Raw genomic sequence first — 15,986 nt, 5'->3', positions numbered from 1 at the left:
TATCACGAACAGAATCAGTAGCTACATCTGTACGACGTACAAAATATAGTTCGGCAGATTTCGGGTTGTCTCCGATATCCCAAGCCTCTAACTCCCGATCATTGACATTGCATACCCTCGGCACGGTGCAAAGCATCGTTTTCCAACAAGCAGCAAACTTCAATAATACCTCGCCTCCTGTGCCTCATCCGAAACACCCATTTTGGAAGCAATGTAATCTTACATTTTTAACTCGACAATCGGCAATCATCAATACTTTTTACACTTTATATTGTTCGTTCATCACGGGCTCGTTCGATATTGTGTGCAATTGCTTATTGCAATGTTTCCATCTTACCTAGTTCATCTCTCTATGTTCTCAGCCGCATATCAGGATCCTCGTACCATCCGTCAATATTATCAAATCATCACTATCTAGATGAACCAACCCCAAAATACATACTTGGATACCAATTTGATGTACGGGTCGTAGTGCTCAAGGTACCTGGGCTTACTTCCCCCGTTCTGCAAAATGTCATGACAAATGTATGGTCAAAGTCCAACAAACAAATTCTCGTTACCATCAAGTTCAAATAACCCCGAGAAGGTAAGTAATCCAACACCGTCTACATATATAGAAAGCGAAAGCTCCTGACATCGTCTATCATCACAGAGTCTAACCTAGAAACACCAATTTCCACACTCTCAGTCTCATGCTCTTACTGATTCCTGATTCTCTTCTAACTCTATTTCTGTATTCTGTTCTCTTAATATCTTCTTTTTCTCTACCCTCAACTTCAATGCCCACCGCATCTCTCATCCACACTAATGCAATACACGCCACACAGGCTCCTGCAAAGATAGAGAATATCCAGCGTAGTCCAAGATCTACGAGCTTAGTGGGCTATAGGCAAGAGATGAGTTTGGTGTATAAATACTTACTCTTAATCGGAATTCCCACTACAGCCAGCTAGTCCTGCGGCCGCAAAGAAATACCTTACCATGAAGACAGCGGCTAGCGCTTTGAAAGATTCTTGTGGGTTGAGGTCAATTTTGAGAACTAAGCAGGTCTGCGGAGATGCTAATCATGATCATTTCATGTGCAAACATTTGCGTAAGTGATTAATGGAGTTGAACACAATATAGAGATTAATGTCATCGTTGCTCCGATAACTAATTGACATGTTAATGGGGCCGAGGCGTGCTGTAACCAACGAATGCCTAGCAACTATTCTCTCAGGGTGTTTCTTGGCTTATAGATCATCTCAATGCCTTCACTATTCTCAGCAATTCAAGTATCGCTTCATTTATTAGCGGGGAAGATGAGAAACTCATACCCAATGCCCCTCTAAACTTAATACATATTCGAGAATCCCCATCAGATACCCCAATCATCGTGCACATGGTCTTGAGTCTTGCTTTCTCTGTCAAATACTTGACTAACTCTAGCGCTGGAATATTAGAAGGGAAATTGTAGATGCGGGATGCTATGTCGTAATTATGTGCCTTGATTCTAACTACAGTAGATAAACAAGGCCTGTAAAGTCTCAAGTTGATTGATAGGGTAACTGGGGATAAATAATGGAAGTTTGTATGGGAGATGGACAAACCAAAAAGTAAAGGTGCACTTGAAGAACCTAATACGAAGAGTATATGTACCAAGCCTGCCCGTACCTGACTAAATCCATACACTTCTATGAAATATTTCGATATAGATCCTTGCATATAGGCAAAGGCCGTAAATTGAATGCTGTTGGCTATGGTGACTGAAATCGAATTTCTGTTGCCCAGTGTTCGGATATGTATTTGATTGGGGAACCGAGAAGGCAATGAGGGTTGAAAGTCAATAGAAAGTAATTTTGGTTTGGTAGAGGGAGTCTTTGATATTTAAAGATTGTCTAGAGATTTGGAAAGGAATAAACAAACTAGAACGTGACAGAAGAAAGCGGGGACGCTGAGAATGTAAAACATATAGTGCCAATCAAGCGTCTAGGACAAGATACCCCCAATAGCAAGAAACATTCACATGCATTTTTGAATCCTGCATATCAACAGCACTCACCGAGAATCTGTAAAGCACCTCGAAAGATAGATCCAAAAGTGGGCCATGGAATGGTACAGGCTACTGGACGGTTTTTCTTGGAATACATATTTCCAGTCATCCAGGTGACTACAAGAACATCTTGTAAGATTCTAGATGACAGATACTGAGCTGCAACAAAGAAATAGAGTAACCATCGAGGGAAAAGTGGAAAGAAGGAAGGAAAGAGTGATCACTCAATTAGTTTTGGAGTACTATTAACAATTCAAAAACAAAAAAACTGTGATTAAATGGTTACTTTTTGATTGTTGGCAAAAAGGAAAGGCGATGAAATGTTCATCACAGAGTAGTGAATAGAAGCCTCAAAAGAAGACAACAATACCAACGAATGGGCTGGGCCGAGTGGTAGACTGATTACTACCCAGTGAGAGATTGTACTCAGGTATAGAATCAAACATCATGGAGCCGCCGCGCATACGATCTTAGATCATGCTGAAGTACTCACTCCAGCTTCACATGATAACCTAGAAACAGAATATCCCTATACCCCGGATAAGCATACCGGAAGTAACCTCTACGTGTTTGAAGGGCTGTGAGCAGACAAGATCAATTGAATATATTGTATAGACTCATTGTTTCCAGACAGATTCAATCCTTCTAATCACTCAGATCGATTCCCACTTGGGCTATCGAATGTCCTGCTCAGGAAGTGCTTGAAATTTTCACTCTAATGATCCAGTACCTACTCATCCTCATACTTCATCGTCGTCGTGAACTGAAGTCTTAAATAGAAGTATCTTCAAAAGACAGTCCAGACAACACAAAATGGATTACCAAATGTAACCTCCCTCTCCAGTAACAAAAAACAGGCCGGAATTGAGTATCCCAGAAAAGTATTCATAAGCCATTTATTGATTTTATTTTTAATATAAAATACGAGTTGGTGCATGGTTTAAAATGATTGAACCCTAAAGTTTCGGGTTATTTTCAGAAAACCCATAAGTTAGTTTGATTTGTAGTTGGCGATTCACTGATAACAGCATTAACAGTAAGTTATTATGAGGTTAGTAATAATTTCGCACTAAACCGATCCAAGGTAGCATTTCAACCGAATATGTATTTAGAGTTTTATATTTCCCCTGTCTCGCGATCATTTGTTGAAAGGAGGCAGTGAATCAATTTGTTCTTTCTAATTTCTATTATAAGTAAGTAATAAATACTAGGTAAGCGCAGTCAAAGACCTCAATAACTGGAGGCGTTGACTTCTTTCTCTATTGTTTTCGATTCCTTAAATTTGCTGCGCAAACGTTTCTGGCGCGTCGCTATATCACTTTGTTGGTGACTATTGTAAGATCTTACGTCTACCAACTTCATTCAACCATTTATTAGACAGGTATTGCTTTGTCACATCAGTAGTAATTCTCTAGACTTGAGAGAATGAATGATCAGCATCATTCGGTATCTAGGGGATCATGGTAGCTCTCATGAGAAGAACTCCTGGAGCTTTGCTTCGAAAATTGTTGACTTTGTTGCCTTGTGTTGCGATTCTGTTGGTCTTGAATTCATTCTTTTACAGCAGTTCAGACATATCGCAGCTTGGGTTCTCTTCTAAGACAACTAACTCACGTCACAATATATGTGAGGCGCAAGGTTGGCGTCAATATCAACCTGAAAGACCTCGAAAGGTCTATGATCTATTCATGCTGAGCTCTGAGCTCGACTGGCTCGAAATTCGTCTCCACACCCTTGCAGACCATGTCGATTATTTTGTTATAGTTGAATCTAATATGACTTTCACCGGGCATTCCAAACCTCTTCTATTTCTCGACAACCAGTCACGTTTTTCTCAATTTTCTTCGAAGATAATTTATCATCTTCTTGAGAACCGGCCCTTGACTTCTCGGCGAACATGGGATTATGAAGATCATCAGCGCAATGCCATGTTCACACAAGTGATACCAAGGCTCGACGGCACCAAAGCCGCAAACATTGGAGATGTCCTCCTCGTTTCGGACATTGATGAGATCCCACGTCCCGAGACTCTTGGCCTCCTACGAGCTTGTGATTTTGACAAGCGGCTCACACTTAGCAGTCGCTTCTACTACTACGGGTATCAGTTTCTGCATAAAGGTCCTGAGTGGCCTCATCCTCAAGCAACAATCTACGCCGGTCCCACTAAAACCATTCTCCCAGCCGATCTGAGAAATGGAGAAGGTGGTTTCAGACTCTTCAACTATTTTCAAAAGAGAAATCTGGCGAACGCGTCTTGGCATTGTTCGAGTTGCTTTTCAACAATTGCGGAGACGTTGAATAAAATGGCAAGCTTTTCGCATACAACTCTGAACAGGGAGGTATTTAGGAATGAAGCCAGAATAGTAGATAGAGTCAGGAAGGGTTTGGATCTGTGGGATAGGGAGGGTGAGGAGTATGAGATATTGATGGAGAATAGTGATATCCCAGGATGGGTAGGTAACAATAGTGAAAGATTCGGATATCTATTGAGAAGGGATGGTGGCAATGCTGGGTTTGTGGACTACGTGGCTGACGGTGGTGATGGAATGGCATACTGATTGTCCGCCGGGAATATATAAACCTTGTGCACAATGAAGGGGGGAATGCACTGAAGAAAAGAAAAAACATCACAAATATCATAAAATTAACATATATTGTCTTATCTATCTCCCAAAATTGTGAAAAGGTTCAGGTTGAAAGCGATAGTAAGGCATCTGTATGTAAACCATCACTCTATAAATCATTATACGCTGCGTAGCATTCTACAATCTAAATGACCGTTTAAGGATGTCGGCCACCCGCCTGTTTCCATGCAAGAGGTATATACACAATGCCAGCCCCTCCCCAACCTTCTAATTGTCCTCGTATTGTACCGCCACCGTATCATACAAAAGTTGTTTCTGAAAATCCTGTTTCCATCTCTTGTCATCTTGATCTTGCGCTCATTTCCCCTCCTCTGCAACCACCACTACAACAACACAAATATCATCTGACTTCCCGCCGCTCCATTTCTCATCTGGATATCTCCTCTGGACCTCCCTTGCAAATGGACCATCCCTCCTCAAACTAAGACTTGCCGCCTTAGCTTCTCCGGTAATATCTACAGCCAAAGAACTCTGCAAACTCAAACTTGCCGATCCGTCATCGCCCTCTTCTATTGCCTCTCTAAGCTTTTCTCCCACCCCGGTTCCCTTTCCCCCTGCCCCATTGACCCAAACTCCATTGTACTGCATTCTGTTGCTCACAATCCTCAGTACATCCCCTCCACTTAGGTTATCCCAAACCCCATCACTAGCAAACACAACCACATCTCCATGCTTCAACTCCTTACTCATGACTTCCGCATCCCTTGGCAAATCCATCAATTGTTGTCCCCCAAATTTCGCCGCCTGTCTTATCACCGCCTCTGGCACCAAGCTTAATTGATACGGTGTATTAAAAGCATGCGTCTGAAATTCAGACGCCGAATGCACAGCTCCCGACCTCAATTGTATATATCCACTGTCCCCCAAATTTGCAACTTCCATATTTCCCCCAGAGTTGAAAATTCCCACAACAGCCGTACTTCCCCCCGCACGCACCTTGCCCGAAGCACAAATTAAATCGTAACCCTTCTGCAACAGCCTTCTTGCAGAAATAGGAACCTCATCTATTTTATTAGACACCGATGCCGTATGCGCCATGTACTCGCATAGACCGTGGGAGAAATCGCTAGGATCGACACCTGAATCAATCCATCCCCCTACTCCATCTGCGACTCCAAGAGCAATATCTGAGGTATTAGATATGGGTGCCACGAAAAATGCATCTTGGCCAGAGGCAGGCCTGCGATTGACCGGCTTGAGAGGTACGGGGATAGGATTATAGGAATTGAAGGGTGTGAGGTTTTTGGTAGGGTCGTATCGGTTCTCTTTGGCGCAGTATGATGCTGAGATACCGTATGTAAATTTAGGAGACGAGTCGATGTGTCGAGTTGTTGAGAAGAGTCGTATAGGTATTTGGTAGTTACGCGACGGCCTGGGGAGGGAACGTTTGAGAGGAAAGGACGCCATTGGTAATGAAGATTGGTATCGTCGCATGGGTGTAGCAAAGCTGGCCGACATTCCAACGCCTCTACTGAATCTACAGAGCGGACTAGGAGTAATTGCTCTGAAGGCAATCCTTCCTGTTAGTTTTGCCATTTTTTGAAATTCTTATTGATGTGAGAGTGGAGATGGGTGCCAGACAAAATGACGGAATGCGAAAGCCAATGGCTCGCAATCTGGCAGATCAAAGAAACGGTCAAGCCTCTACCAGCATACTTTTACAATTGAATGGTGAAAAAATAGACGTCTATGTGAATGTTCAAGTGTGGATAGTTACGTAGAAATTGTTAACAACTTATAATGAGTTTTTGAGAAACTCAATGTTCGTTCGTCATTGAGTGCCACATCGGATTATCCAGAGTGATACCCGCCGAGATCATTCCCAATCGGCATGTACTCGGAACATGAATCAATCGTAAATTTTGCTTTGATATTATGATAATTTACAACTCAATTTAAGATCTCTGCTCACAAATGAGTTCCGCCATTAACCAACCTAAATCCACGAAGGACAATTGTAACGCCATGCCATTATGCTCTCCCGTATGTCAACCTGATCATGTGCATGAGACCGTAATTATGCGACCTTGCCCCTTAAAACGCCGTAGAATACATACTGCAAGATCAGTCACACAATTAGACGTCTTCAAACTTGACATCCTCATCATCATCTTCGTCATCGTCGCCAAGGTCTGTATCTTCGCCAGGTGCAATAGCATCGCCAGCAGCAACCTCATAGTTGTCAGGTCTGTTCTCAGGCTTCAATGACCATTGTGTTGCGAAACGACCAGTCTTTGCCAAGAAAGCAATTTTCTCGAGTGTCTCACGAAGATATGCTTCTGGTTGCTGGAGTCTGGCACGAAGTGCTTTCATGGACCAATAATTGTACTCACGGAAACATTCGAAGATCTTATCCAGAAGCTCATTTTCTGGCATACGAGCGGTCTTGGTAAGTTGTGGCTTACCACTAGCAGTGGAACTCTTGGTTTTCTGATTAGGTTAGTACAAATGTTGCAGAGAAATTTAGGTATGAGTCGTATATCTTACAATGAAGCTCCTATAAGCATCCGAAGCCTTGATGGTACCAGGCTGAATAAAACCTTGGCCCACATCAAGATCCTCATTGAGAAATTTCGTGCCGACTTTAGGTTTCATAGCTTCCAAAGTCCTGATGGCTAGAAGACGATCTGATTCTTCATTTTGTACGGCAATACAGCTCAATTCATGTACAACTCTACCGGAAAGGTTTGTTCTCTCTATTCGAGTTTTGTCAGCAAAGTCCGACTTCATGACTGTTGTATTAACATACTTGGAATTGCCTTTCGAAATTGAGGTTGAAATTTCTTATTGGGATCCCATGGTTGTTTGTTTGCCGGCTTCTCAATCTTTCCACGGGTTAGTCTTGCTGGCATATTTGCAGTCTCCAAAGCAAATTTTTGTCTTGATTTCGATTTGAATCCGGGGAGATCTTGCTCCGAGAAAATGAAAGTATTCTTGACATTCGAGTTGGTAATATCAAGGCTATATTCCTTGGGAACAGTCTGATGCTGGGCAAGATTGGAATTTAGTAACATGGAATAAGAGTCCTATAGCACAAGTTAGCTGACTTTCGAATGCAAAACTGTAGTGCCCATACCTTGATAGTGCCGTCAGGCATTCTCTCTCGACAATTGCGAATGGTACCAATCTGTATCTCCTCATCCAAATCTTCACTCATTTCATTCCATGCATTCCAAACATACTTGGGAACACGACCTAACCATAACTTTTGAAAACTAGGGTCTTCATTGATCGCCATATCTCCAGCATCCTCATATATATCATCATCCTCCATGAACCGGGGTGATGCGACCGCTGCCTCTGGGTCGGGCTTAATGACTGCGTCTGTCATTTTGTACGTATGTAGTGATTATTAAAACCAAAACGGGATGTTGTTCTTCTCTGGAACTTGAGGTTTCCTCTGGATGTCCTTCTGGTAGGTAAGTAGTTTGTGGTTATTAGGAAGAACAAATATTAGATCAACAGTTCTTTGTTAGTTGCCTTTCAATCAATAATGATATTGAAAAGTCGCAGCCTTGTCGGATATTGAGCCAGACTGCCGATTGACGCTAGTAATGGCGTTTGTGGTTTGATGACAAATCTTATACGGTACTACCTAGGTACTCTTTTATCTCCTTACTGATTACAAGAATTCCTTCCACGAACAAACAAACGCCCATTTTACTGACAATTTAAATCTTGTGATATAATATTATTTCAGGGCCTTGATAATATACCAGAGCTCCATTCATATACTAACTGGTAGGAACATTCAACCATGGCTTCAGAAGACCAAGCCATCTTAGAACAAATCAGTCGTCTAGCTGGTACAGTACCCCATTATCAATATCATTAAGACAAACATTCTTTGTTTCTTTTTTCCGACTTGGGCATAAGCTTATACAGTATTTAGGTCAAATAAATCAACACAAGAACAACCAGTCAACCGATCCATATAATCAAACACATGTCCCTGCGCCTACAAATGGTTACCATTCACAATCGAATACTCGAGGGGGTCATGGAGCTTATGCATACCATCCCTATGCAAACAGTAGCTGGAGAGGTAGTCGAGGTAGTCATAGGGGCGCATATCCTGCGAGAGGATACCGAGGCGGAAGAGGCGGTGCTGGCATCGTGCGGCATCGAACGCTTGTGTTAAACGGTGGTACCTCCGTCCCACCATCACAGTCGGATTCATCAAACGTAACTGCATCTGCGGATGAGAACGAGCGATCATCCTCTGCTGGCTACATCACAAAAACCGATCGTCATCTTCAGTTGATTAACAAGTCATATTTTGAGAAAGATAGTCAGATTCGCGTCAAAGCCATTGAGGAAACCAGAAAACAGAAACTTAAACAAAGAGATGAACGGGAGAAGTTAAAGCTGAGCAGACATTTGCAACGCCTAAGTGCGAGTTCTGGCTCTTCCATGGTCCAACCCACTGGAACAACCAATTACGAAATCACGGTCAACGGAATTCGATTCATTGTCACAAAGAATGGTAGCAAACTTGTGAAAGCCCCTGGTGAGAACTCATCGTTTGCAGCAAGCCACAAGGTGGTATCATTTTGTGTTCCATGCTCACTTACTTCAGGTGATCTTACTTCCGCAAATACTACACCCAAGACTACTTTAATCGGAGGTGTCAAATTCTACAGAAGCAAGAATGGAAATATGTATCGTGAAGGGATAATCAAAGCCACTAGGTATGGCTTGACAAAATGCGATTCCACTATCGCATTTCTTCTGTGAAATCGCTAACTCGGTCGCAGGAAGCACGGAGTCGTCAAGATCAACGAGCCATGCAAATCATTCACCAACACGGGTACCTCCTTTCTTCCCACATTTCAAATTGTTCCTGTATTTTAGGTTTTGGAGGAGGAGCGATTTGGGTTTCAGCTAACCACATATTTTTTTAGGAACCTGTAACAAAGGCCCCAAATGCCGATATATTCACGACCCTTCAAAGGTTGGAGTATGTAAAGCTTTTCTTCTCAAAGGTGAATGTCCTAATGGAGATTCATGCGACCTGTCTCACGATCTTACCCCTGAAAGAACACCGAATTGCTTGCATTTTGCCAAGGGCAATTGTTCAAACTCGGATTGTCGTTACACCCACGTGCGTGTTTCACCGACAGCAATGGTTTGCCGGTCTTTCGGAATCTATGGATACTGCGATAAGGGAACCGCTTGCACAGAGCGACACGTTCACGAATGCCCGGATTTCAGCAACACAGGTACTTGCACTACGAAAGGATGCAAACTTCCCCACCGCATCAAGGCTAGTGTTATTCGTAGGAATGCAGCTACTGGTGAATCTTCTCCCGGTGATCAATCGAGTGATATCTCGAGCGATGAAGAAGACGAGGTAGATAGCGATGACGTTGATTCAGATGCCATTGACGAGGAGTTTTTTGGCGACGAAGATGGAGAAACGCAACCTGGAATTCTCGCACAGCAAGATTACGTGCAATTTTCCTGATACTAACAAATGTAAGGCTTGATTCTGGAGCACTTTTCAGAAACTCGATGACCCTTGTGGTCTCTTCATTACGAAGATCTTCAAATCATTTTCTCTTTTTCTTTTTGCTGTTGTCTCCAAACTACTAGCAGCGTCGAAGCTACATTGCCGCTTGCTACTAGGGTTATTAGAGGCGTCGAAAACATTTTTGGGATACCCCGACTCGATTCTCCTTGTCTCTAACCCTAAGATTTTTTTGTCTCAGCTAATCGGACTGGGACCTCAAAATAGTGTTAAAGGAAAAATAGGAAAGAAAAATACATACAAGATTACATGAATCCCGTCTCCATCGTTGATCTCGATTTCCTGCTGATTCATCCTTGCCTGATCTGTTTCGCGATTAATTCGTTATCTTTCCCTCGTTACAAAGCGATGTTCAGTCTTTAGTTCTGATTTGAAAACTAATAATAGGATTTGATCATTCATTTGGCGAATCGTGCGATGAGTGATGCATCTACATTAGTGGAATGGCGAGAACTTCATAAGTCCTTGGGGTGTACATTCGTTTTGATCTACTTGCTTCTTCGACGGAAGATTCCTTTGACCAGATACAGTTCTGCAAAAGTGAAGGGTATGAGCGGAGCAAAGTACTCAGGTATACTGTACGCAATGATGTGCAAAGAACATGTCGCAGTGGAGAAGTGTCAATTGGTATTGAGGATGTTGCAAAATCTGATTCTTGGGATGCATTCACGTGCAAGAAACATATCTCTAATCGGTTGACTTTGCGCTCCAACTGGCCGGAGAAAGTCACGAATACCATGCCAAGGAAGAGCACTTCCTCATTTACACATCTCTTACGAACCTGACATTGCCTGTGGCACATACACGATGAAAAGACTTACGGCTTACGTATAGGCAAAGATCACCTGAAGTTACATGAAACGGAGAGATTGCCCAGTAAGCACTGGTAGGCTAACCTTACCTTGCCAGCCGTATTCAGTTGGTGGTGTCTCAACTTATTATAGACAGAATTTCAGTTGGAAGCTGTTTGAAATTATTTCTGACATACAAAATACTCCACCAATGTTCCTTCTTTGCCGTGCTCTAGTCATTTTACTCATGTACAATCATAGGCGAAAGTCAGAACATACTCCACTTCGATACAGCTGCCGTACATAAACAATGTAACAAATATATTAATACCCCGTCCAAATGCGAACCTTACCTCGGCCGATCACGAGAATTACTGGCAGATACCAAGACCCATTCGCAAAATCTTACATGTTGCATACCACATGCATATCTAGTGGTGGCGGTGAAGCTCCTTTGTTCTCTATTCCTATTCGGATTTCCACTTCTACTTCAATATTGCGACTTCCACTAGGCTGTCTTCAGGCTGTCTCGAGGCTGTAATTGCACTCTGGGAATGCTGCAGTACGAGCTCTGTTGAATAGAATGATAAAATGTTGAAGCGGCAATGGGTAAAGTGATTTTTTTCAAGCGCCACCGCTAATGCACTGTATTGTACGTCGCACATACTTCCGTAAAAGGCACGCAGTTCTGGGCTGGATCCCATTCTCATGCCACTGAAGATATCCATACTTGTGAGCGATGCGATTCTCTTCTCCGTTGAAAGCCAAATTGCCACTATCTAGTGATCTCTGCGCCTATGGCATGTGCATGTCTTACCTTTGCAGGAATTTGCAGCACGCCAATGCAGTGGTCTTTTGTCGGATATCCGAATTGAGGCTCCTTCTCCCCCCCCCCCACGTTTCAAGGGTCCTCGTATACTATTTCTTGTTATAATTGTGAAGTTCCGCGTTATGCTTCACTCTATAGTACATGCAGGTTTCAAACTCAGTTAGACTTGATAACTATGCTTCCAATCTCTTTATCAAATTCTGACTACCAGACTAACACACAAAAAAACTCTATTACGAAATATTGTACGATACTCGACAAACCTCGTAACACCATAACGTACAGCAGTTCGTCATCATGGGTAAGAGTCTTTGAAAATAGTCCGATAGCGAGATAACTTACCTTGATCGGTACTCGTGGAGTGGAGTGGAGCTGCTTTTCTCCCCGCTCCAATCGCCAAGCGCCTTTTCTGAGTTCTTCACCGCTCTCCGAGTTGCGTAGATCGACTTGGAAAGAAGGAAATCGTCGAATTATGGTGGAAAGAAGAGGCTGTAAGCTTTGCGATTGGGGATCATAAGGTTTCATTATCGAGATTGAAGAGAGGCGTATGGTAAACGACGATTATTCTGTTTGGCACCAACAGAGGATCACCAAGCAAACAGAGGATCACCAAGCAAACAGAGGATCACCAAGCAAACAGAGGATCACCAAGCGAATCAGCGGTGCACGCTCCTTACCCCAGCTCCATTCGAGTTCAGCCAGAGCACTCAACAGTGGTTTCGTGATACGGGTATGCTTATAGCATCAAGAGGCAAAGTTGAAGATCAAGATTGATACTCATTTCCTGAAATAGTATGGGTGCCTAGATATACAAGTCGCCGCTTCTAGATCCATCCATCTCTGAGTAGCACAGCCCATCAGATCATCACCTATAGCATTGTTATTCCTTTCGTCCCGGTACCCATACTCAAATGACAGACCTCGAAGCCTTGAGATCTATCCATCAGTCCCTATAGATCGTCGCGCTTGCCTGGGCTCTGTCACTCTAGTTCATCTCTTATGATGTCCTTTAATTCCTTCTTTCAATTCTAACTCGGTCTTCTCATAGCCCCTCCTTTCCCCATCTTCATCTGATCCTCTATACACAGGGTTAAAGATTTCCGAATACAAGTTCCACATTCTCACATTATCTCCATACGATCCATACGATCTATAAACTTTTGACCGATTCAGACCCTGATGACCGTTGGGGCAGCTTTTGGTGATCCTGAAGCCCTCACACTCGTAAAGTTTCATTTCTATTCGGTCGAGATGCCGTAATATGCGCTCATCGGATACCACGGTTCTTGTTTCTTCGTGATCGTTCGAATATTAGCGTTGAAGATATGTCATGCGCCGATGAATACCATTAATATACTTCTGGTCACGATACAATCACCTGCCTCAATCTGATATAGCTCATACAATCTTGCCACAGCCTGCTGACTGGTGGTCCCTTTCAAGTTGTCTAAAAGAATTCACGAATGATTCCAGTCAATGGATCAGTAATCAAATTAGGTGAGTGATTCTCTAAGAAGCTAAACCCAAGAGAAATTCAAAGCCCATACATTTTTGAATCTTTCTGGTCTCAATCAAAGGTTCGTGCCGGTTGAGGACGGCTCATCTGGCGGTCAAGCATCAAAATCCCAGGAATTCGTGAAGAATTTTCCCACACCCAAGTAGACTTTCCCCGCGACAGTAAAGCATGAGGTAAAAATTGAGACAAACTGTAAACCATAGTTCGCAGTTCGGCAGGCGGTCAACATCGGAACTTTTCCCCTCAAACCTAGCCCCGGTTAGACCCCCCCTAAGCTGAATACCCCTCCCCTCTGCTCGCCTACACACGTTCTAATTACTCAAACTTTTCACGCCACCATCATCATCGTCACTCTACTACCAAAGTAAACAAAACAAAAGTTGAAAAACAACCCCGCGGCGATAGACAGGCCACCAAGCGGTCAACACCGGGAACCCACACATCACGTTTCCGGTAGCTTGGTAACTTTGATAGCTAAGAAAGTAGAAGACACGATGTGGAGCTGCGGCTTCCCATCAACACTACAGTAGCGAAACAGTAGCGAACGGCTACCTGCACCGAGATGTCTTCACCGCACCATCATTCATTATTTCATAGTTCGACAACCTATGCCATATGGATTTACTCCTTTTGAATCTGGTACTGTGCTCCGTACTCGGTACTGTAATGCTGGAAAATTATGTGCAAGATTTCTTAGCTTCATTTGAAATGGATATTTATTGAATGGATCTGGCTGGGGTGAAAATGTATCCATCCCACTTGGAAGATCGATCAATCAATTCATTTGAGAAAGAAAAATTGTCATCCGTCCCCAACCAACACGACCCACAACACTTAAAGCCGACAAGTACGATACCGGTAGATGCGATACGATAACTCGCGAAAATCCGAAAATCCTCTGATCAATTTAATCTAATCGGCGAATCTCGGGGATTTTTCTTCGAGCTTTGAGCTTCGTTTCGAAATCTTCAGATCGGATGAACCCACTTTGGCATTTCGTAATTTGCTTGTTATTCATGCTCTATTATTTAGTGAAATTGTCAAATTATACTTTATCCGTCGGGGTTCTGGCGATCTATACACGATAAACTTATATTGTACGTACGTCATTGGTCTATATAAGAGCACTTGTTATAATATGGGACACCTGTTATGGGGTTGGCAGATAGATCCACATGTATGTAGTCGGAGAGGTCGTAAATCTAAAGGTGGAAAATGTCAGGGAGAGGCGAGGAGCTAACATGCCTCGTGAGTAAGTTAGAACCGCATATTTTGATTCATGTTAGACAAATTTGCATTGTTCTAACGGTTCAATAGACCTGTATCTGGCTCCCCTCCATGCCCATATCAAATGGAAAGATATACGAGGCCCTCGAGGAGACCCTTCTCAAAGCAATCCGCGCCTATCCCTCAGAAAGAAAACCTGACTCTCAGTAGCTACTGACTCTGGCTTGCATCATTCCTCAAAGTCTGAAACACAGACCGACAATCCTTCTCAGATCAGGCTTCACTTTTCTTAAGATTCTCATGGGACAGTACTTTGGTACACTTCGTAATTAGTGGCTTTGCTCTTCTTTTCTCTTCCTTCAAAGTTGGGTCTTTCTTTGGATGTTCGCTTCCCGAATCCCAAGCGGAACATCCGGATCTCGACATCAGATCCTAAAATAGATGAGCGGTGAAGAATGTGAAGACCAAAATTCGTATGAAAATTATATGGAAATTCTGCCTCAACCTTGACATTTTTGAAACTTTTGGAAAGGCTTGGAAGCTGGTCATTGGTAAACATTAGATAATTGGTAAATATAAGACTAAAAAGCTGTGTAGTAAGAAGAGGCTGTAGCTTTGGAGGAAGCAAGCCGCGGCTGCGCGGGTAGTCCCATTTGACAGGTTTGAAGGTCTGGAGAAGCCAAGATGAAAGATACACTTTAGGTGGGCTGAGAATTACAGAGGATACCGCGTTTCTGATGGAAGAAGAAGATTTTGAATCAGATGAAATCTCGATTTCCATTTCCATCACTATCTCACCTAACAAACGCTTTTTGAAAATCATAACTGTTGTAATATGATAATCATGAATCATGGGTGAGAAAATTCCCAGCCCCCTCAATTCTTCCAATCGAAACTTAGAAGAAAAAACAATAAGATCATGATTCAATTGTAACGCGTCCATGGCGCGACTGCCAGTGTAAGCAAAACCTGGAACGCCTACTCGTAAAAGAAGCCAAGTGCACCCCACTCAGGTACATCCAGGACCCCAGGTACTCTAGATGGGATTCAGCTATGTGTAGCATAATAGCATTTGGGCATTTTTGTTCGCAATTAAGAAAAAGAGGATTATGTATGAAATATAATTGTTTACCCGAAGTTTATTCGGTCTTCTTCTGACATTCTAGAAGAAAGTTTAGAAGTGTCTTTACTAGCATAATCGTAGTCGGTTAAAGCTTTAGACCCCCTTCATCCTGGGGAGTTCCTTAGGGTCAAACCCACTTCACAGAGGAGGGAGGTCCTGAAGGTCCATCGGGAAATTTATTCCTCAAGGGAAAATATCCAGAATGAAACAAGATTGAAAATGCCGTCATACGCGCAACTCATTCATGCGCCCTAAGAGATCATTTTCCTAAGGACTAGGGGTGGTAGGTGATT

The 15,986-nt window shown here is 42.9% G+C and overlaps 5 protein-coding genes across 5 annotated transcripts; 3 read left to right on the top strand and 2 right to left on the bottom strand.

Moving 5' to 3' along the window:
• Nucleotides 1-204: 204 nt before the first annotated feature.
• On the top strand, nt 205-1,160 carry EAF02_007368 (uncharacterized protein; the record flags this gene model as incomplete). Its single annotated transcript, XM_038903416.1, has 3 exons — nt 205-586; nt 946-1,093; nt 1,126-1,160. The coding sequence occupies exons 1-3, from the start codon at nt 524-526 to the stop codon at nt 1,158-1,160; spliced, it is 246 nt and encodes an 81-aa protein (XP_038756895.1). The 5' UTR covers nt 205-523.
• Nucleotides 1,161-3,492: 2,332 nt separating this feature from the next.
• On the top strand, nt 3,493-4,590 carry EAF02_007367 (uncharacterized protein; the record flags this gene model as incomplete). The annotated part of the gene is made up of 1 exon (XM_038903415.1): nt 3,493-4,590. One exon carries the CDS (start codon nt 3,493-3,495, stop codon nt 4,588-4,590), a length of 1,098 nt encoding a protein of 365 aa, XP_038756894.1.
• Nucleotides 4,591-4,974: 384 nt separating this feature from the next.
• EAF02_007366 (uncharacterized protein) lies at nt 4,975-6,213 on the bottom strand (the record flags this gene model as incomplete). The annotated part of the gene is made up of 1 exon (XM_038903414.1): nt 4,975-6,213. The coding sequence occupies one exon, from the start codon at nt 6,211-6,213 to the stop codon at nt 4,975-4,977; it is 1,239 nt and encodes a 412-aa protein (XP_038756893.1).
• A 303-nt stretch (nt 6,214-6,516) lies between these two features.
• Nucleotides 6,517-8,166, bottom strand: EAF02_007365 (uncharacterized protein). Its single transcript, XM_038903413.1, has 4 exons — nt 7,754-8,166; nt 7,427-7,703; nt 7,165-7,373; nt 6,517-7,107 (listed from the first exon to the last, which is right to left on the bottom strand). Exons 1-4 carry the CDS (start codon nt 8,006-8,008, stop codon nt 6,754-6,756), a joined length of 1,095 nt encoding a protein of 364 aa, XP_038756892.1. The 5' UTR covers nt 8,009-8,166; the 3' UTR covers nt 6,517-6,753.
• A 268-nt stretch (nt 8,167-8,434) lies between these two features.
• EAF02_007364 (uncharacterized protein) lies at nt 8,435-10,144 on the top strand (the record flags this gene model as incomplete). Its single annotated transcript, XM_038903412.1, has 5 exons — nt 8,435-8,483; nt 8,570-9,187; nt 9,257-9,368; nt 9,435-9,487; nt 9,582-10,144. The coding sequence occupies 5 exons, from the start codon at nt 8,435-8,437 to the stop codon at nt 10,142-10,144; spliced, it is 1,395 nt and encodes a 464-aa protein (XP_038756891.1).
• Nucleotides 10,145-15,986: the final 5,842 nt, after the last annotated feature.

This window comes from Botrytis sinoallii (genome assembly GCF_014898435.1).
Source record: "Botrytis sinoallii strain Bc 23 chromosome Unknown BSIN_012, whole genome shotgun sequence".
Classification (NCBI taxonomy): domain Eukaryota; kingdom Fungi; phylum Ascomycota; class Leotiomycetes; order Helotiales; family Sclerotiniaceae; genus Botrytis; species Botrytis sinoallii.
This window is presented reverse-complemented; position numbering and strand designations above follow the sequence as displayed.

Excerpts from the sequence above, each read along its gene's own strand:
- EAF02_007365 (XM_038903413.1), bottom strand. The coding sequence starts at position 8,008 with ATGACAGACGCAGTCATTAAGCCCGACCCAGAGGCAGCGGTCGCATCA. Across the intron at positions 7,704-7,753 it reads TGCCTGACGGCACTATCAAG|GACTCTTATTCCATGTTACT; the intron begins GTATGGGCACTA and ends CTTGTGCTATAG. Across the intron at positions 7,374-7,426 it reads ATTTCGAAAGGCAATTCCAA|AGAGAACAAACCTTTCCGGT; the intron begins GTATGTTAATAC and ends AAACTCGAATAG.